Here is a 21,105-nt window from a genome sequence, read left to right on the forward strand (position 1 = left end):
CCCCGCTAGCTCTGAAGCAATTTCAGTGATGTGTGTCCTGGTGCTGGACTTGCTCAGTCAGCTGTATCTTGGCAACCCACAGAGCCCGGGGCTCTGGGGCTCCCAGTCTAATAACAAACCAGTGTTAATAGAAAGCGATTCGCAGGTCTCTGTCAAATACACAAGTGCAGCCCGGGACTGCTCTAGGAACTGAGAAGGCCAGACATAGGGAAGTCAGGAAATCATTTGTAGATAGGAGGAGACAGGCACTTGGAAACCGATCTCTTGTGGGAGGTAGATAACTCCTTAGGAAGTCAGCCATAGAATCGGAGGCACAAGCACAGATATTTGTAGTGCTGTTATTGGATGGTATAGCTAGTGTCGAGACCCTGTTTGCGTATCAGAAGAAGGATAGTGCAGAGAGGTGTCTTGCTAACCCACTACAAATTCTGAAAGCTGAGCGGATGATAAACTAAAGAATTATTTGTCCTTTTTTTCTTTCTTTCTTTTTTTATTTTTTAATAAACCAAAACCCAACAAACAAGCTGATTCTTTTCTCTTTAGTCTCAGCATGAGAAGACAATGAGTTAATAGTGTGGGTTCCCTTAGCTATTAATTTCAAACTCTAGAAACATTTTGCAAAAGAAGACTCTTCTCTCATAATTCACATAATTCTCATAACTCTAAATTATAGAGTTTAGAAGGAGGCTATTACTTTGGCATCCCCAGAGCAGTTAATGTACCATGTGGTATGGTGACACTGAGTATGGGAGCTCAGGGATTAGAAGATCCACAATGCATCTGTGCCCAGCCTCCCTGGTTGTGATGGATTCTTCTAGAAGTGGCCCAGGTGTGGCTGTGTGTGAGAGAAACTACCTTAGAGCAGAAGTAGCCTGCAAGTGGGTCAAGGATGGGGTAGCCCAGTACTTGCAACATGAGATCCACTAGCTCAGATAGAAGCAGGCCAGCTCTTGAGCTCTCAGTGTTCAGGGCTCCATGGAAACGATACAGTGGAGCTAAGGAAGGGGAGCCAGGTGGTTGCTCTGTTAAAACCAAGTGTCTGAAGGGACCCATGCTAATCAGAACTGACAAGAGACTGAAAGCACAATGGTGCGACATAGAGCTAAGCTGTGGATTTAAGCACCCAGGAGAGATGGAGCCCCCTGTGTGATGGTGTAGCAGGTCTGTCCGTGGAAACTTGACTGAGCCTGGATCAAGGAATTGCTTCTTACATGGCAGACATGCTCGCTCTAAATCCCAAATCTTCACTGAACCTTAGAAGAGCATCTGTTTTTCTGGCATCTTCCCATAACATTCTGAAAGTAGAGGAAAATAGGAAGAGCCTTTTTGCCAAGTGTGTGTCAGGATACTGAGCCAAGCAGCTTGAGGAAATGAGAGCAACTGTGGCTGATTTGGAAAAGATCCGTTCTTCAGGATCTCTGTGGATACTGTCGGAAAGAACCTAGGAATAACGTTAGAGTTTTATCTGAAATACAGTTTATTAATTTTCAAGCCAATATGTGAAATTTCCTGTGACTAAGTAGTTTATTAAGGGATCTAGATACAAAAGGGAGTAATATGTGGTGCTTCCTTCCCATACTTCCTGTAGCCTCAGTCAGCCTAGGAGGACAACAGGATTGTTGTCTACCACTCAAAATAAATGACTAGGTAGCACAGTAAATACCTCTCCGAGGCTTGTGGGAGAAGCTGGGAGAGACAGTTCCCTGGTGTATGAATTGGACCATGTTCAGAAATCTCTGTAGATCAAAAAGACATATTTTGCTTTCCCCCATAATTACTTCACATTAAATTTAATTTTCAAGGTGCTTCTGATAAGCAATTGAATGTATGCTGACCTCTGCATGACAATCCCTATTGACCTTTGAGTGACTCGCCCCTCTAGTTGTCCAGGCACATACATTCACAGGTACATGCTGAAGAGCTTCTCCACCATAAAGCCTTTGCCTCTGTGCTTTGAGGAACTTAGGAATGAGTCTTCCTTGTGGCACGACTAAGTATTGCTCCTGTTTTCTCTGTGTGAAAGATATTTGTGGGGCTTTGCTCTTGGTGGAGAGCCAGTTGTTTGCCAGCAGCTGTGACAGATTCCACTGATTCTTCTTTGGCTTGGATTTCCTGGGACAATTGTATGGATTTACAAGACAGATAACCAGCCACAGAAGGGCAGTCTGTCCTGAAAAGGAAAGGGCAAAATTGACCTGTTTAGGCCAGAAGCACAGCAGTGAGGTTGGCTTTGTCTAGAACTACCACAGGAACTAACCATGGGAACTAGTCCTTCATATTCTCTAAGAACTGAAAGGCATATTTTCCATTTATGATATGTTCACATCATGCCCCATGAACAAATACATTCACATAAATCTTCATTTCTCATTCTGCTCATTTTCTTAAACTGAGATCAGTAATGCATATATTGAAAACTCCACTGACTTAATGCCTTATGCTCAAAGGAACCCCGTACCTATTTCTTTGTCTGCCTCCTCCGCCAGGGAAGGTCTGATTGCCCATCAGTTTCTCTTATTTCAATGTGAAATGTTTTCATCTGTTTCAGATTCTTTGATGGAGGGCTTTGACTGACTGCCACCCTCTACTCTCACTATGCATGTGTCACTTACCCAAGTATCCTCTACAACAGGTTCTGTTCTATTCTGCTCTGGTTTTGGTTTCTTTCTTCCTTTCTCTCTCTCTCTCTCTCTTTCTCTCTTTCTTTCTTTCTTCCTTTCTTTCTTTCCTTTCTTCTTTCTTTCTTCTTTTAGTTTTCTACTGAAGACAAGTTTTGAGCAGAGTGTAGTGCCACATGCCTTTAATCCCAGCGCTTGAGATGCAGAAGCAGGGGCATCTCTGTGAGTTATAGCACAGCCAGAGCTATCTATATAGTGAGATCCCATCTCAAAAGAGAGAGGGAGAGAAAGAGAGAGAAAAAGAGAGAGAGAGAGAGAGAGAGAGAGAGAGAGAGAGAGAGAGAAGAAAAAAAGAAAGGAAGGAAGAGAGAAAGAAAATATGTTTTGAAATTTACTTAAATCCTTTCCAGAGGAAGTGCGCACATATAGATATAAAGTAAAACCCTGAAACTGTTCTTCACAACAGACTTTTGGGGCTTGCTTCAGCCTCAGCCTTTCTCACTTGCCTGTGTGTCCTTGAGTTCAGCTTCTCTGAACTGCAGGAGTCACTCTGGGTCTCCTCAGCATGCGGCCCTGTTTGTGTCTTTCAGAACGCAGCTCTTCAGCATCTGTTTATCCGGAAGTCCTTCCGGCCTTTTAAATGTCTACAGTGTGGGAAGGCCTTCCGGGAAAAGGACAAACTGGACCAACACTTGCGCTTCCATGGGCGGGAGGGGAACTGCCCGTTGACCTGTGATCTCTGTAACAAGGGCTTCATCAGCAGCGCCTCCTTGGAGAGCCACATGAAGCTCCATTCGGACCAGAAGACTTACTCTTGCATTTTTTGCCCAGAATCCTTTGACCGCCTTGATTTGTTGAAAGATCATGTGGCCATTCATGTCAATGATGGCTACTTCACCTGTCCAACTTGTAAGAAACGGTTCCCAGATTTTATCCAGGTGAGTGTCTATGACTGACATTCCTGTCTGCTTCCATCTTTTCATAAAAGAAACTTCAATTTTTAAAAAACTGAGACATACTGTCCAGCTCCTGCCTTTTCATCCTTTTTTTTTTTCAATAACTTTGCAATAGTTTTCAAACTACTTTTCACGTACAGAGTATTATTTTCCTTAGCTGTCCAGATCAGTGTTACTTAAATGTCTTAAGTTACATTTCTAGTAATAAACACTACATCTTGTGCTGGCAAGGTAGCCAAGTGGGTAAAGGGGCTTGCTGCCAAGCCAGATGATCTGAGTTCAATCCCTGGAACCCACATGAAAGCTACTGCCGGCAATTGTCTCTGATCTCCACATGTGCATCATTGTACACATGCACTAGAAATAAATATAAAATTCATCTTGAAACACTACATCTGGTTATTATTTTTAAAAAGTCTTTTAAAAACATCTTTGCCAGATATCCATTACTCATGAAAGAGCATAGAGTCTGCAGCACATCTTCCTTCACTTCTGGATGGGAAACATCTCCCTGCCGTTCTGCTTTCTCTCTTGCTTTAGTAAGGCTGTGTATTTGGAAGGAAATTGAGAGTTGCTTTAGGATATTGTTCTTGTGCCCAGCACTGACTATCTCTCCCAGTGTTGGGGCAAAGTGGGGATAGAAAAATTCCAGAGCATCCCTGATTTAATTTTAACTGATAATATTTTTATTCAGTAAAGAATTAAAACAGGGGTTTGTTTTTGTTGTTTTTGTTTGTTTCTTTGTTTTTTGGAGGGGAAACTGGGAAAGGAGAAATTTACATGTAAATAAAGAAACTATCTAATAAAAAAAGATATTAAGAAAAAGAAAAAAAAAAAGAATTAAGAGCCGGGCGATGGTGGTGCACACCTTTAATCCCAGCACTTGGGAGGCAGAGGCAGGCGGATTTCTGAGTTTGAGGCCAGCCTGGTCTACAGAGTGAGTTCCAGGACAGCCAAGGCTACACAGAGAAACCCTGTCTCAAAAAAAAGAAAAAAGAAAAAAAAAGAAAAAAAGAAAAAAGAATTAAATCACAATATATCATATAAATATTCTTTAAATTGCTGAGTATGGTGGCTCATGCCTTTGTTCCCAGTGCTTAGGAGGCAGAGGCAGGTGGATCTCCATAAATTCAAGGCCACCCTGGTCTACAGAGCCAGTTCCAGAACAACCAAGACTACACAGAGAAACCCTGTCTCATAAAACCGAATATATATACATGTATATATGCACACACATACACACACACACATATATATATATATGTATATATATATATATTCTTTAAAAATGCAAAAGCAAAAGGAGGGTGGGGTTTAATTTTAGCTCTCTGACCATGGGGGTGTTGGGAAAGTTTTCTTCATACAGTTAGGAAAGTTGTTAAGGCATAATGTAATGGCAGAAGGCACTCCCGTGTTAGTGAGTCCCAGTGCTTTAAAGGACTAGCTTGGTGGATTTTCTACTCGGCTTCTGTCCATAGCTTACTTGCTTTTGTCCTTTTCACTTCAATGCTGGCTATTGGACACATTGTCCTGTTGAGCTTTGGCTTCTCCCGAAGCGCTTTTTCGTTTATTATTTATAGCTTAGAGAGTTCAGAACCTGCATTTCTCTGTCCCCACTCCCACCCAAGTACTGGAGTTGATTCCAGGGAGAGTCCGTTCCCAGTCAGGGAGGATGGCAGTCAGGACTGTGCTCACGAAGTGGTATCGCCAATGTCACCTGATTTCTATCTTTCATTCTTCAGAACCTGACTCTTTTCTTCCAGAACTGAGATTGAACCTAGAGCGTGCATGGCTGCAGGCAGTTATGTTACACTGAGCTACACCCCAGACCTGCTTTAATAGGAAGAGATGAAAGGATCAGCTACTAATGACGCAGTTACCTCTACATGTGTAGAAACAAAATGAGGACAAATGACTTTTGTTTTCTTAGGTAATTTTTAGCAAGATTCATTTAAATCCAAAGCCAACTTGCCTTTAGCCTTAAAAAAGAAGATGGTACAAAAGATCAAGACAGGGCTCTTACCTTCCTGCTTTAAGTCACCTGGGAGGTTCAGATTTATGGGACTTTCTGGCCTGTTCTGTTTCTTTGTGACCAAGACAGTGTGTGTATTACTGAGGGCAGTCCTCCCTTGAGACTGGATGACTGGCCAGGCTGCTGAAAGTCCTCAGTGGTGCGTGGGCTCCCTCTAGCGTCATAGCCACCTCTGGTCCTTTCTTTTGGCCTAAGCATCCCCTGATCTTTACTGCCAGGTGAAAAAGCACGTGCGAAGCTTCCACTCTGAAAAGATCTACCAGTGTACGGAGTGTGACAAGGCCTTCTGTCGCCCTGACAAGCTGAGACTGCACATGCTCCGGCATTCCGACCGCAAGGACTTCCTGTGTTCCACCTGCGGGAAGCAGTTTAAGGTAGGCAGCCATCCTGCAGCCGGTCAAGTCGGGCTCAGGACGGAGACCTCCTGGTTTCATGGCTTTGTGCTCACGTCCTAAGTGATGGTTACTAGAACTAAATTGCTATTGAGGGAGTCCAAAGAGACTAGTACATCTACTTACTGCTTAAATCAAGAGGTCTTTCTTGTTGTTGAACATTTAGTCAGTTAAGAGCCTGCAGGTAAGTCATCTAAGCAGCAGGATCTTCTCCAGTAGAGATGTTAGAGGGGACAGGTCCGAGGGTTGGATTACTCTAGAGAATATAATGATTTCAAGAACTCTGATGAAACATGCATAGCTTGGCATGGAATCCCAGTCTTCAGGAAGTGAGGCAGGATTGTGAATTTGAGGGTAACCTGAGCTACATAGTAAATGGCTAGCCAGTTTGTGCTACATAGTGAACCCAAATGAAAGCAAAGTGAAACCCAAACCAGCAACCTGCCCTGGAATTAAGACACCAAGGGGAAGTCTGCAGGGAACTCAGCATTTGTTAGTGACAGCCACCGCTAAATACTGCTGTGGAGGACCAGTGTGATAGTTCAGTGGCTAAAGGCACTTGACACACAAACCTGAGAATCTGAGTGCGATACCCAGATCCCACGATGAACAGAGAGAACCTACCCATAAAAGTTGTCCTTGGTCCTTCATGTGTGTTTGTGGTACTTGAGTGTTCTTGTCACACTAATAATCAATAAAATTAAATAAGGAAGAAGAAGCTAAATGGATTCTTGGGAGAATGAGAGGTATGTCCCCTATGGAATGTGAACATTAAAGAGAAAAGACTTAAGCTCTGGTACATTCATTATAGATTAATTATGGATTATATTTGTGATGGCTTACAGTATATCATCATGATTGAAATTCCTGAGGATTTCTACTATGAGCTATGTATGGCAGCATCTACCTGGAATCTCAGTACTCGGGAGGCTGACACAGGGGAATTGCCATAAGTTTGAGGCCAGCTTAGGCTATGTAGCAAACTAAGGGCCAGCCTGGGTATAGAGAGAGACCTTGTCTCAAAAACCAACATGGGCTGATGAGATGGATGGTACAGTGGGCGGGACTGCTTGCCACTATGTCTAACAACCTGTGTTTGATCCCTGGAATACGTATAGTGGGAGGAGAGAACTGATTCCACGGTTATCCGCTGTCTGTACATACAAACCATGCAATGTGTATGTGCATGCTTGCACACAGAAGTTTTAAAGAACTCTAATGTGAACAGTATAAATTGGACTATGGCTTTCCTATCTTCTTTTCTTTTTCCATCCTTCCTTCTTTCCACCCCTCCCTGCCTGCCTCTCTTCCTTCCTTCCCTCCCTCCTTCCCTCCCTCCATCTCTCCCTCCCTCCTGTCCAACCTACTTTCCTCCCACCTTCCTTTTTCTTTGTTTTCTCTCCCAATATTTTCTATGTAGACCAGGCTGGCTTCAAAACTTATTCTTGTGCTTTTACCCTCCGAGTCTTAGGATTACAGACACACACCACCATAGTCTCATCTCCTCTCCTTTCCCTTTTTCTCCACTCCCTCTCTTTCTCTCCCCTCTTTTCCCCCTCTCCTCCCCTCCCCTCCCTCTCCTTTTGCCCTTCCCTCCTCCCTTCCCTTTCCCTTCTCTCTCCTTCTCTTCCCTTTCTTCCTTTCCCTTCCCCATTTCCCCATCTCATTCCTGTGTACAGCCCTATCTACTCCTGTTAGAATTACAACCCATGAAATCACTCTGCTGCGTGGTGGTCTAACCCACACCCTTCCCCACACCATTCCCCTTCACACTTTACTGTTACAGTTTATCTTTCCTCTCCGATTCTCTCCCTTTTCCTTCTTTTTCTCCCATCCCATCTCTTCTTTTTGCCTTTTCTTCTCTCCTCTTTCCTCTTGCTCCTCCACACCTTCTATGCTAGATATGGGGTTTGAGCCTAGGGTTTTGTGTATGTTAGTCACAGACTCTACCAACCAACTAGATCTCCAGCTCAATAAAACTTTCTCTGTAAAGGAGTCCCTGTGCTGTGATCTAGCATTTGCCAGTCCATTCGTTCTATCCATTCAGTACTTTGTTGTTTTTGCTATTTGAGAAAGGGTCTCATGTAGCCTAGGCTGGCCTCGAGTGGGATGTTTTGTTCAGGATAGCCTTGAGCTACTGCTCCTCCCCCTTCTGCTTCATTAGTATTGGGGTTATAGACATGACATAATACTTTCTGACTTTTTTTATTCCGGTTATTATTTTATTGTTTATTTTATTTTATTGTTTATTTATTTATTTATTTTGGTTTTTTTGAGACAGGGTTTCTCTGGGTAGCCCTGGCTGTTCTGGAACTCACTCTGTAGACTAGGCTGGCCTTGAACTCGGAAATCTGCCTGCCTCTGCCTCCCAAGTGCTGGGATTAAAGGCGTGTGCCACCACTGCCCAGCATGCCAGTTATTATTTTAATGTTTTAAGAAGGTTAAAAACAAAAAGAGTTGGGCCAGCCAGATGGCTCAGTGGATAAAGGCATCTGCCCCCAAGCCTGACAGCCTGACTTCAGACTCCGGAGCCACAAACTAAGAACCGACTCTTGCAAGTTGTCCTCTGACAGCCATACATGCACCATGACATGTGGGTTTCCTCCTATGATAAAACATGTATAACGCAAACTTTAAGAGCAAAAAGAATTAAGAAGAAACCAAATCTTTCTGCTTCAGTTTTGTCTTTAATTTCATTCAGCCCTGTTAGATTGGGTTGGAGTTGGGAATCAAAGCTACTCTGATGGTGAAAGAATAAGGGACATCCTGGTTTGACTGAGAACTTAATCATGGGAAAAGATGTAGAAATGAGAGTCTGAAAGGGGGATCTGGGGCATGAGCAGTCACTGTTGCACCCACCAGAGCTCTGCTCTGAGTGGTAGATGGGAGCTTACCTGGGAATCTGGGACCCCAAGTCCTCTGACTACAGTGAGATCCCAGGATGGAAGGCTGGTGGAAGGCTGCACCTTGCAGCAAGTCTGGATGGAGTTGACCAGTAGATCTGGCAGTCAGGAAGAGAGCTGGTGGCTGAGTGGGAGGGAGGGAGAATGTGCTGGCATCTTCTCACGAGACCCAGCACAGCATGGCAGCCACCCTGGCCTCACCTTTCAGACCACTGCCAGTTCTTCCTTTGGCTGACTCCATTGTAGAGCAAAGCTGAGAGGGGAGTCCATGTAATCCTCCTTTGCCTTGGCCTAGTGGGCACCACAGCCACCATGACTGCAATGCCCTTTCAGACTCAGCAGGGAACAAGCCTGCTGCTGTGTCCCTTCTGAGAAAACCCTTTGCAGAGGTCTATGCAGGTGGATCCTATGGTTCTCGTGACAGGATCTGGGATAACACACACAGTCTGCTTCCTCCTTCCTCTCTGTTCCTCCTTCCACTTGGCCTTGCTGTGTGGAGTTGCTTCAGTGAAGGGTACGGTCTGTCCATTTGATCTCAGTCCATGATTTCACCTGGCTGATACCACTCACGTGAGGCATTTCTTGGTGTCTGAGTGAAATGCTTGCTATGAATCCCCCTAGGACCTTCAAGTTGTGACGCTGTCATAGCTCTTACATAGCTAGGTTAAGGGAGAGGCAGGGGAATGCCTTTTTCCCTGGCAGCTTTTAATGTTGTTTCTTCTGTACATTTAATGTTTTGATTATTCTGTGTGGAGGGGAATTGCTTTTCTAGTCCTGTCTATTCGGTGTTCTTTATGCTTCTTGTACCTTGTTAGGCATCTCCTTCTTCAGATTGGAGACATTTTCTTCTGTGATTTCATTGAAAATACTTCCTGTACCTTTGATTTAGGTTTCTTCTTCTATTCCTGTTATTCTTAGATGTTGTCTCTTCATAATGTCCCAGATTTCCTGTATGTTTTGTGTCAGGAGTTTTTTAGGTTTAACCCTTTCTTTGACTGTGGTGCCTATTTCTTCTATTGTGTGTTCAGTGCCCAAGACTCTCTCTTTCGTCTGTTGATTTCTGTTGGCAAGGCTTCCTCTGAGGCTCCTGATTGAGTTCCTAAATTTTTCATCCTAGAGTTCCCTCGTTGAGTTTCCTTTATTGATTCTGTTTCCACTTTCTGGTCTTAAGCTGTTTTATTCAATCCCTTCCATTGTTTGTATTTTCATAGATTTCTTTAAGGACTTTAGTATTTCCTTTTTAAGGACTTCTGTTGTATGCATAAAGGCTGTTATTAGTCTTTTTCTTATGCTTCAGCTATGTTGCAGTTTTCAGTCTACTATGGTAGGGTTGCTGGGCTCTAGCCAAAACACATTGTCCTGGCTGGTACTGATTGTGCTTTTAAGCTGGTGTCTAGGCATCTGGGTTTGGGAAGATTATAATTCTAGATGCTGATATCTGGTCTTGGTTTTGTTTGATGGGTTTAGTTTCTATTGCCTTCTCTGTTTCTTAGGGGTGGGTTATGGTGGCTGTGCATTGCCTGGTAGGGATTTCTTCTGGGATCCTGCTAGGTGTGGCCACTGGGGGTTCCTGGTAAAATGTGTTTCTGGGTATTGCGGGCTGACACTTAGGAATGGAGATGGGCTGGAAAGTAGGGACTGAGGGTATCCACAGTGGGAAGAAAGTAAGATGTTCCACCTGGGTCTGCTTTGTCCCTTGGGAATGAAGGCAAAAAGTGAGAGGGGGCCACAACAGGTTGTCAGCTACAGAGCTGGGGATGAGATTGGGGGATTGGGTGTGGTGGAGAGAAGGGAGAGCGATGATCTGAAGCTCACCTACCTGCTTTGCCCTCCTACCTGCTTCTTTGGCAGGCTTAGCTAGTGGGTTCCCAGGGAATGCTTTCTGGAGATGGGGGCTGGAATAAATTGGTGAGTGGGGGGAAGGAAGTTCGGAGGTGTCTTAGTTAGGATTTTATTGCTGTAAAGAGACATTATAACTGTGGCAACTCTTATAAAGGAATACATTTAATTGGGGCTGGCTTACAGTTCAGAGGTTTAGTCCATTGTCATCATGGTGGCACACAGGCAGACATGGTGCTGTAGAGGTAGCTGAGAGGTCTGCATCCGGATCTGCAGGCAGCAGGAAGTGAACGAGCCACTAGGCCTATCTTGAGCTTCTGAGACCTCAGCACTGGCCCAGTAACCTACTTCCTTCAACAAAGCTACACCTACTCCAGCAAGGCCACACCTTCTAATTGTGCCACTTCCTGTGAACCTAGGGCCATTTTCTTTCAAACAACTACAGAGGGAAGATCTGTGTGATCCCCGTGGCCATGGTAGGCAGGAGCTGTAGCAGGTGATCTACAAAGCTGGGATGAGACTTGGGGAATGGCTTTGGAGGAAAGGATGAAGAGGTGAACATATGCAGTTAGCCTACCTGGTTATCTGTCTGGGGTGACCAGTGGGGTTCCAAGGAATTGGCGTTATTTTTCTTTTTTAATTACTCTTCAATTAAAAATTTTCTATCCTTGCCTTTACCCCTTTTCAACAAAAATTCTCCAACTAGCGAAAAGACAAACTCCGGGAGCACATGCAAAGGATGCATAACCCTGAGAGGGAGGCCAAGAAAGCTGACCGCATCAGCCGTTCCAAGACCTTCAAACCACGAATCACATCCACAGACTACGACAGCTTCACGTTCAAGTGCCGCCTGTGCATGATGGGCTTCCGGAGGCGAGGCATGCTGGTCAGTGCTGGACCAGACAGGAAACTGTCTCCAGATCCATCCATTTTGTCAGTAGCAATGAGCCTTACCAAATTAGATCCACCCATTTTGTCAGTAGCAATGAGCCTTACCAAATTAGATTTGTGGATGTATCAGTCCGTGGCTAGGAGAAAAAAAAGGCAAGCAGCCCCTAGTTTGGGCTTCTTTTCTTTCTGTCTCCCTTTGCCCTTCTGAACCATTTTTTGGACAACCTTTTGAAAGAACGCTTCCATGCCCTTCCTTTCCCTGTTGAGAAACAGGGGCTTTACTCCCATTTGGCATGAGCCACATCCCTAGACCTCTGTCGTCCTCATTATTTGTTTGTTTTTCTTTACCTTGATTTTTTGGTCTTGTCTCGTCTGATTTTCCTTCTCTGACTTGTTGACTGTTCTCTCTGGTGGGGTCTTTATCCCCTTCCCAGTGTTCCCTATTAGTGCCATTTTTGTCAAGTTAGGAAACAGTGACAGAAAGAAACTTCCCTTTAAAGCAGAGTGTGTCCCAGCTTAGGGGAATTATCAGGACAGTTCATTGCTTTCAGCTGACTCAGACTGTGTATTTCTACTAAGGTGGTTAGAAAGTGTTAGTACTTAAAATTAGAACCTTACTTTGTACCCATTCAGAAGTCTCAGTAAGACAGTTGAAAAATGAAAAGTCAGGTTTACATCAGGATAACTTGTCAGGAAACTCATGCTTGGCAATTTTCCTTTCTCTAATGATTGTTCTTCTAGACAGACTGTTGGTGGTCCTCCTGGTGACTGGCTGCCTTGGGTTATTTGCTGAATGGTTTGTTGTTAACTCATGTAGACAGGGTCCATGGACACTTTGGTGTCAGTGTCTCATGATGCAAGGCTCTGGCATAAGCCTTAATGTTTTGAGCATTTGCTTCAGAGTTTTAACCTTTAGCCTTCAGGTTCAGAGTCTTTTGTTTAACTTTGGTTTGTAATGGTTCTCTCCCTGTGTGTCTGTCTCTCTTGCTCTCTTTCCAGGTAAATCACTTATCAAAGAGGCATCCAGACATGAAGATAGAAGAGGTGCCTGAGTTAACCCTACCCATCATAAAACCCAATCGAGATTACTTTTGTCAGTATTGTGATAAGGTAAAAGCAGAATCTTCCTCCTGGCTGGGCTGCTGGGGCCTGGGGGTGGGGTTAGGCCATGGATGGATGCCTACCAGGGCTTTTCAGCATTTACACAGAAAGGGCTGAAAGGCAGCCTCATGGTAAGCCAAGGGCTGCAGAGATGGCTCTGTGATCAAGAGCAAGAGCTTACAACTTTTGTCAGGGATTCTCTTCCAGTACCTACACTGGGTAGCTCAACCTCTTGCAATTCTAGCTCTAAGGAACATGATGCCCTCTCCTTTCTTTTATAGGAACTACACGAACATGGTGCACTTATAGACTGGCAGAGACACACAGACACACACATGCATGTGCACACACACATGTGCACATAGACATACATGTGCACATACACACACTTTTAAATAAAAAATAATTTTTTTTATTTTTATGGTTCAGTGGTTGAGAGCGTTTCTCTTTCAGGGGACCTGAGTTTATGTTGCATCACCCGAATCAGATAGTTCACAAACTGCCTGTAACTCCAGCTCCAGGGGGTACTATACTTTCTTCTGGGCAGTTGCACTTATATGTTCACATATGCAAATATACATGCATACATATAATAGCTTTATAAAAAGTTTTAATTAAAACTTTAAGTGTGGTGGGACAGTGGTGGTGCATGTCTTTAAACCCAGTACTTGGGATGCAGACGAAGGCAGATGTCTGAGTTTGAGGCCAGCCTAGTCTTCAGAGTGAGTTTCAGGACAGCCAGGGCTATATAGAGAAATCTTGCCTTAAAAAAAAAAAAAAAAAAAAAGAGGGCTGGTGAGATGGCTCAGGGGGTAAGAGCACTGACTGCTCTTCCAGAGGTCCTGAGTTCAAATCCCAGCAACCACATGGTGGCTCACAACCAACTGTAATGGGATCCGATGCCCTCTTCTGGTGTGTCTGACGACAGCTACAGTGTACTTACATATAATAATAAATAAATCTTTCTAGAAAAAAAAAAAGAAAAAAAAAGCAAGATAGATAAACTATAATGTTAAAAAATTAAATGTGAGCCATTTTTTTGAAGAATTGATTGACTTTTATTATCCCTTCTGTCTGTGACTTTTACAATAGAGAATATTTATTACCTAGAATATGAATTCATTTAAAATGTCCAAGATGTAAAATGGTCTGTCATCTTATAAACTACATGGTAGATTGGGGATCTTTGGCGACTGGGTGGGCAGTGAAAAGGTGTGTGGTGGAATTCTCTGCTTTTTTTTTTTTAAGATTTATTTATTTTATATATTTGAGTACACTGTTTCTGTCTTCAGACACACCAGAAGAGGGCACCAGATCCCATTACAGATGATTGTGAGCCACCATGTGGTTGCTGGGAATTGAACTCAGGACCCCTGGTGACACACTTTCTCCAATAAGGCCACATCTACTTCAACAAAGCCATACTCCTTAATAGTGCCACCCCCTGGGCCAAGCATATTCAAACTACTACACTATCTTATATAGAAAATTTACTTCAAACTACCCCACTTATTTATACAGAAAATTCAAGGCGATTACTTAGCATACCTATCTTAGATTGTTACATTATCCATTTTCCCTTGCTTCTTGAGAGCTAGGGTTATATGTATAGAGCACCATACCCAGATTCTTTTCTTATCCTTTTTATCCCCCGTCTTCATTTTTCAAGACTGAACTTTTCTGTGTAATAGAGCCCTGCCTACCTGGAACTCACTGTCCTCTGCTTCCTAAAAGCTGGGCTTAAAGGTGTGTGCCACCAAACCTGACAGCCTTCTAATTCTAAGACAGTTTCACTCTAGTTCACACTGGCTTAGACTCACTGAGTACTCCAAGATGGCACTTGACTAGATGTCTCCTGAGAGCTGACATTGCCCACCATATACTGTGCTTGTTGACACATTTTATTTTGGGCTATATAAATGCATTTTTTTCTCCTTTTTTTAGAATGAAATTCCTTACTTTGCTTTAAGCAAGAAAGTGGAACTGTACAATGCTTTCATGGCCAAATATTTAAACTTGCAGGTTTATAAGAGTGCCAGCAAGCGCAAAGCCCACATCCTGAAGAACCATCCAGGAGCTGAACTCCCACCAAGCATTCGGAAACTTCGTCCTGCTGGCCCTGGAGAGCCTGACCCTATGCTGAGCACCCACACCCAGCTGACCGGTACCATTGCCACCCCTCCTGTCTGCTGCCCACACTGCTCCAAGCAGTATAGTAGCAAGGTATGGTGCTGGCTCTGACCAAGTGTGATGTCAGAACCTCTACACGAGGATGACTTAATAGATAAGCCTTATCATCCAGGTGTCCTGCATGGTGAATTGATGGACTGAAGGAGACCTATATACGTAGGGACCACTTAACTTATGGGAATGGGGATGGAATGGTTTGTACTCCTCCAAATTACTGCTGTTTACCAGTCTGAGAACTCAGCTGCTTTCCTCTTGGCCTGTTCACACCTTGTCTTTGAGTGTACTTTGCTCACAGTTTACGAGCTCATCCCGTGGAATCCCTATATAGGAACTGAGATTCGAGTTTTTGAAAAGGGGTTCACATCCGTGGGTACCCCCCTCTGGGTACCCCTGTCGCTTCGGGCATTCATGGGGAAGAAGTCTGAGGGTTTGGTGCTGCTTGAGGGTACAGGGTCATGTAAGTGTTTGTGTCCTCTCGACCTCCTGTCTTCTCCCCACATTCTGTTTGCTTTGACAGTGTGGTTGCTTCCCAAGTGTGACCAGTGCTTCTTTGATTTCTTTATTGCATTTAGGAAATGGGATCTCTCTGTGTTTCCCAGGTTGGCCTCAAATTCCTGGGCTCAAGTCATCTTTTCTGCCATAGCTTCCCAAGGAGGTGGGCCTTATGTAGACAAGCCATTGTGCCTGGCTAAAACAAACAAACAAACAAACAAACAAACAAACAAGAACCGACCAACACAACCCTACCCCCTTGCAAGACAGATAACTTTTTTTTAAGATTTATTTACTTACTCTTAGTGCTCTTAACTGCTAAGCCATCTTTCCACCCTGACAGAAATAATTTTTAAAGGCCTCAAATGAAATACTTTAAGAACCTTTGGAACAATTGCATGAGAAAGAGTTGCTAATTCTGATCTGTCTTGATTAGGATTTCCATTGCTGTGAACAGACACCATGACCAAAGCAACTCTTATAAAGAACAACATTTAATTGGGGCTGGCTTATAGTTTAAGCAGTCCAGTCCACTATCCTTATGGCAGGAAGCATGTCAGCATCCAGGCAGACATGATGCTGGAGAAAGAGCTGAGAGTTCTACATCTGTTGCTTGCCTGTAGATTTAAAGCTATCGCTTTTGCCCAGGATCTGCTACACCACCAGCCCCTCCCAGTTACCCTTTTGTTCTACCTGGCTTCAGCTCCCAACAGTGACCACACTACCTGCTCCCACCTGAGACCCTTGAATCTGTATACACACACAGAGCTATTCTTTTACAATTTGCCTTCTTGGCACAATTGCTGGCTCTCTTCCACACTGTGTGGAGACTGAGCATAGGACCTCAGAGCCCACCTACACAGTGATATACATCCTCCAACAAAGCCATGCCCACCCCAACACTGCCACACTTCCCTGGGCCAAGCATATTCAAACCACCACGTGGTCATTGTTCTTTTTGCTTTGTTTTGAGACAAGGTATCTAGCCCAGGCTGGCCTTAAATGTATGCCTTTCCTGCTTTAGCTGCAGTAATTGTCTATTTTTCCTTCATTTTCCAGACCAAGATGGTGCAGCATATTCGAAAGAAACATCCAGAGTATGCCCAGCTTCCCAACACTATCCACACGCCACTGACGACAGCTGTGATCAGCGCCACTCCAGCTGTCTTAACGACAGATAGTGCCACTGGAGAGACTGTGGTGGTGAGTGGGTGACTTGGAAGGGTGTCCTATTCCTCTCACTGCCCCTCCTCTCTTTACAACAAGGCCATGGCAGTTATTTATGCTGCTTGCTGCTCATAGCATTGTGCTTATGCTTGGGTCTCTTTGCCGGTGCCATCTAGATCTCCCTGCCAAAGGAGGAGCAGGACATTTGTTAGTGCTTTCCTTCTCGGTGGTAAAATGAGCAGCGCCAGGGCAGATCCATTGGATCAGAGTCAGGCCCTCAGGGCAGTCTGGATTTCCTTGATGCGCCCCTGCCAAACCGAATTGTAGCAGGATTTAAGGGCATTGTGATTGTTACTAATATGTTTTGTGATTTTTCTTTTTTTTCCTAGACAACAGACCTGCTGACTCAGGCAATGACAGAACTGTCCCAGACCTTAACAACGGATTACCGAACACCTCAGGGGGACTACCAAAGGATTCAGTATATCCCGGTGTCTCAGTCGGCATCTGGTCTGCAGCAACCTCAGCACATACAGTTGCAAGTGGTGCAGGTGGCTCCGGTACTGTGATACTTATTTCTTCTTACCTGCATGAACACCATATTGCCAGTGGCCAGTATGGTAGCAGGACTCAAAAGCATTCTTGGCTCTATGTAAGGTGCAGCTGCATAGAAGTGCCAAGTCTGAGGCAGTAGGAGAATGGCGTCTTCACTGCCATCTTCCCTCTGCCCCTCACGACAGCTCTGGACTCAGAAGAGTAAGAGGGTTCTATTGTAGATATGAGGTCTTAGCTCCTGTACACACGGCCAGCCAGTATAGCTCGAGTGACACCTCTTTCTGAGCTGTTCCTTAGTATCCTGGCTGACTGTCTCATAATGAACCAGTTTGAGAAATACCTACATGGCATTGAATAATTTATTTCAGAGAGAGCTTTTAGCAAGTCATTTGTGTGTGTGTGTGTGTGTGTGTGTGTGTGTGAGGAAGTGGACTTAAGACATGAGTGAACATTGTCATTTTCAAATAACTTAGTCTCACAAATTGAAAACCAATACAGTTTTAAATGTGTGGGAATTGGTAGATATCACTGTCACTCTGTCATCCACCATTCCTTACTTGATTTATTTATTTTGTTTTTTTTGTTTGTTTTAAAATATGGTCTTACTGTATAGCCTTGTCTGGCCTGGAGCTCGCTAGTAGACAAGGCTGGCTTCAAACTCAGGGATCCACTTTCCTCTGCTTCCTGAGTGCTGGATTAAGGACATACACCGCCATGCCTGACTTTGACTTATTCTTTTGACAACAGAGTCTCACTGTAAAGTCCCAGCTGGCCTGACACTCAAAACCTCTGTCCAGTTTTACCTGTCAGGGAATATTATTTTTGGGTGAACTTTCTCTCTGGGGGTCTTCTATGAGTACTTATCTATTTTGGAACCCACTCTTCTTCCCTCCAGGCCACTTCCCCACATCAGTCTCAGCAGTCCACTGTGGACGTTGGCCAGCTGCATGATCCTCAGACCTACACGCAGCATGCCATCCAGGTGCAGCACATCCAGGTCACAGAGCCCACCCCTGCGGCTCCATCAGCAGCCCAGGTACGTTTCTCTATAGAGACACAGAGAGTTCAGCTGACATCAGGGACTGCCAGATTAGTAACAGTGATCTCATTGCCCTCAGTCACTGAGTGATGTCACTATACCTGTACCTTATCAGTTCCACTGTTGCCTCCACTTTTTATGTTGTTATTGCAAACAGTCTTGCATTAAGTTACCCACTTCCCAGTGGAGCTCTGTGCTTTAAGATCCTAAAACAAAACAAAACTTTCTACAGCAAGACCTTTCAGCTGCTTCTGTGACTTGGAATAAGGTGAGCCTGTCACTGGGATATAAAGGGAGGTGTAGAGATTCAGAGCGGGGAGCAATTCCGCTTAGCTGGGAATCAAGGACATTTTTGTCCGTTAGTTTTTAAATTGGTTCTTGAAGGGGACTAAATATATGCTTGTCATGACATCAAGGGAAGGGATTATGTTCTAAATAACATTTTGAGAATAAAAGGAAATAGGAAATTATAACAGATTTATTAAAAATGTTACTCTGTTTAGGAGTGGGAAGTGATACTTAGTTAGGAGTTGGACTGTGGATGGTCCTGATGGTGGAGTGTGGACATATCATGGAGTCAGGAGTCAGCCTCTCCGGCAGATGCCTGGTGTGTACCTGTGCTTAGCTCTACTCTGGGCGGATTGGCCAAGGCCGCTCAATGAGAACCACAACTTCTGGGCTGTGTTTCCCAAACACAAATGGTTACCTTTGTGAGCTGGCCAAGCCATTTCACCTTCCTTTATTTAAGCTTAGCGAATGTAAGCAATTATATACTTCCACTCATTTGCATTTCCAGCAATTTAATTGAAATCCATTGTTTTAATATCTTTGTAGATTACCCTTGGAAAACAATGTAGAGTTTCAGAGTTATGATTGCTTTTTATTAATCCTGCTCTTGTTTAAGGTATTACTTATGAGTCTTAAGTCTCCTGGAACCTCACGGTTTCCTCCCTTTGTTTTCTCTTTCTCCCCAGGTAGCTGGGCAGCCATTGAGCCCCTCTGCTCAACAGGTACAGCAGGGGCTCAGCCCCTCCCATATCCAAGGCAGTTCTTCCACACAAGGGCAGGCTCTACAACAGCAGCAGAATTCCTCTGTACAACACACATACCTCCCCAGTGCTTGGAACTCCTTCCGTGGTTATTGTAAGGAGAAGGGGACAGTTGTTGGGTGGGAGAACCTCTGGCCATGTGTCTTCATTTTGTCTGCTTTATAATAGGTTTTTGGATTGAAGTATCAGTTGTTCATTTTCAGTACTCTCTGGTACATGTATGTGAATGCATTTCATAGAAAGGTCAGGGCAGTGTTTTAACCTCAGAGTACCAGTGTTATATTTTCAAAGATGTTAAGGAAGTTACTGGAAGATGTGAAGCAGTAATTTAAGGTATGGAATAGATGGAGAGAAGATATATTGATAGTAATGTTTCATCCTTTATATATATATTTTTTCTTATATATTTGTATATTTCTATATATTTGGTATTGGGCATCAAACCCAGGATCTCATTAAATGTCTATTTATGTAATAGTCACTCTGCTTGACCCTGGGTATATGTGTCTTAGTTACTTTTCTGTTGTTATGACAAAACACCATGACCAAGTCAACTTATTAAGAAAGCATTTCTTTGGGATTACAGTTTCCGAGGGTGAGAGTCCATAGCCATCAAGATGGGGAATGTGGCTGTAGTCAGACACCCTGCAGGAGCAGTAGCTGAGAGCCTATATGTTGAAACAGCCATGGGGCAGGAGTAGCTAAATGGATATAGCATCCCCATGATGCACCTCCTTCAACAAGGACATGCCTCCTAATTCTTCCCAAACAGTTCTACCAACTGGGGACCAAGTATTCAAATATACTAGCTTATCAAGACCATTCACATTCAGACCACAATATGTAAAAATTAACATTGACCTTATACTACATCATTAAGTAACCTCATACAACTTCATTCAGATCTTCCTGTCACACAGGAAGATCTAACCCAGGTATATCAAAGTTGGTATTTACAATTATGATATAAGTAGAGTGATTATTTGCATTTTATACATAAAGCAATGTAAATACAATAACTTGTCCAAGAGACTTAACTAGTCAACAGAAGATTGGAATCCAAGAGTTCTGGCTCCAGAGCTTACATGCTAAATCATCTTGCTGTATTGTATCTCCTAAAGGCTTTGAGATTATCATGTAGCAGAGAGGTTGACATAGTTGAGTAGTATATTCTGAAATCCTGAGGTTCATGCTCGGAAAGTATGAGCAGGCTGGCAGTCAGAGGTGAGAGTTGATAACTTCTTGCTTGATGCTCTGTAACTTCTCCTGGGGAGACCTGAACAGCTCAAGGACACGATTCCACCCAGCTCTAGGTTAGTGAACCAATGGGTTTGCTCAGATTATCTGCAGGAAGATGGCTGCCTGGTTACTTATAGGGGATGTGGAAGCATCTACATCACCAAATGCCTGTTTAGCATGGAGACCTCGACTCACAAGAGCGGGAGCCCTGGACCCCTCTGCCTAATTCATAGTCAGCCATATTGGAGAAAATTTCTTGCCAGCAATTTTCACTGCTTTTGTAACTTAGAGGAGAGGCCCTGTGAGATTGAAACCACCACACTTCTTTCACTCTGTGCATTTCCTTGGGATTCCAAGTCTTATGAGTCTCCCATGTGTCACCAGAAAAGAGGAAAAGGCTACTCACCACCACTCAGGCCTTTGACCAGCTCTTACATTTTCTCTCTTTCTGTCTTTCTTTCTTTCTTCCTTTCTTCCTTCCTTCCTTCCTTTCTTTCTTTCTTCCTTCCTTCCTTCCTTCCTTCCTTCCTTCCTTCCTTCCTTCCTTTCTTTCTTTCTTTCTTTCTTTCTTTCTCTTTCTCTCCTCCCTTTCTTTCTTTTTTTTCTTTTTCTTTTTTTTTTGGTTTTTTGAGACAGGGTTTC

General features: G+C 43.8%; 1 protein-coding gene across 12 annotated transcripts in view; it reads left to right on the forward strand.

Annotated features, from left to right (window-relative positions):
- Positions 1-21,105, forward strand: part of Prdm10 (PR/SET domain 10) — a 103,086-nt gene that overhangs the window by 65,807 nt on the left and 16,174 nt on the right. For 11 of the 12 annotated variants that reach the window (XM_031343010.1, XM_031343009.1, XM_031343012.1 and 8 more), the window contains 9 exons: positions 3,209-3,556; positions 5,825-5,980; positions 11,447-11,626; positions 12,631-12,741; positions 14,755-14,955; positions 16,474-16,617; positions 16,971-17,141; positions 18,032-18,172; positions 19,150-19,318. In XM_031343010.1, the coding sequence (XP_031198870.1) occupies positions 3,209-3,556; positions 5,825-5,980; positions 11,447-11,626; positions 12,631-12,741; positions 14,755-14,955; positions 16,474-16,617; positions 16,971-17,141; positions 18,032-18,172; positions 19,150-19,318 (1,621 nt within the window). The remainder of the gene's footprint in view (positions 1-3,208; positions 3,557-5,824; positions 5,981-11,446; positions 11,627-12,630; positions 12,742-14,754; positions 14,956-16,473; positions 16,618-16,970; positions 17,142-18,031; positions 18,173-19,149; positions 19,319-21,105) is intronic. The other variant, XM_031343020.1, reaches the window with a different exon arrangement.

Source organism: Mastomys coucha, unplaced genomic scaffold, assembly GCF_008632895.1.
Source record: "Mastomys coucha isolate ucsf_1 unplaced genomic scaffold, UCSF_Mcou_1 pScaffold23, whole genome shotgun sequence".
Lineage (NCBI taxonomy): Eukaryota > Metazoa > Chordata > Mammalia > Rodentia > Muridae > Mastomys > Mastomys coucha.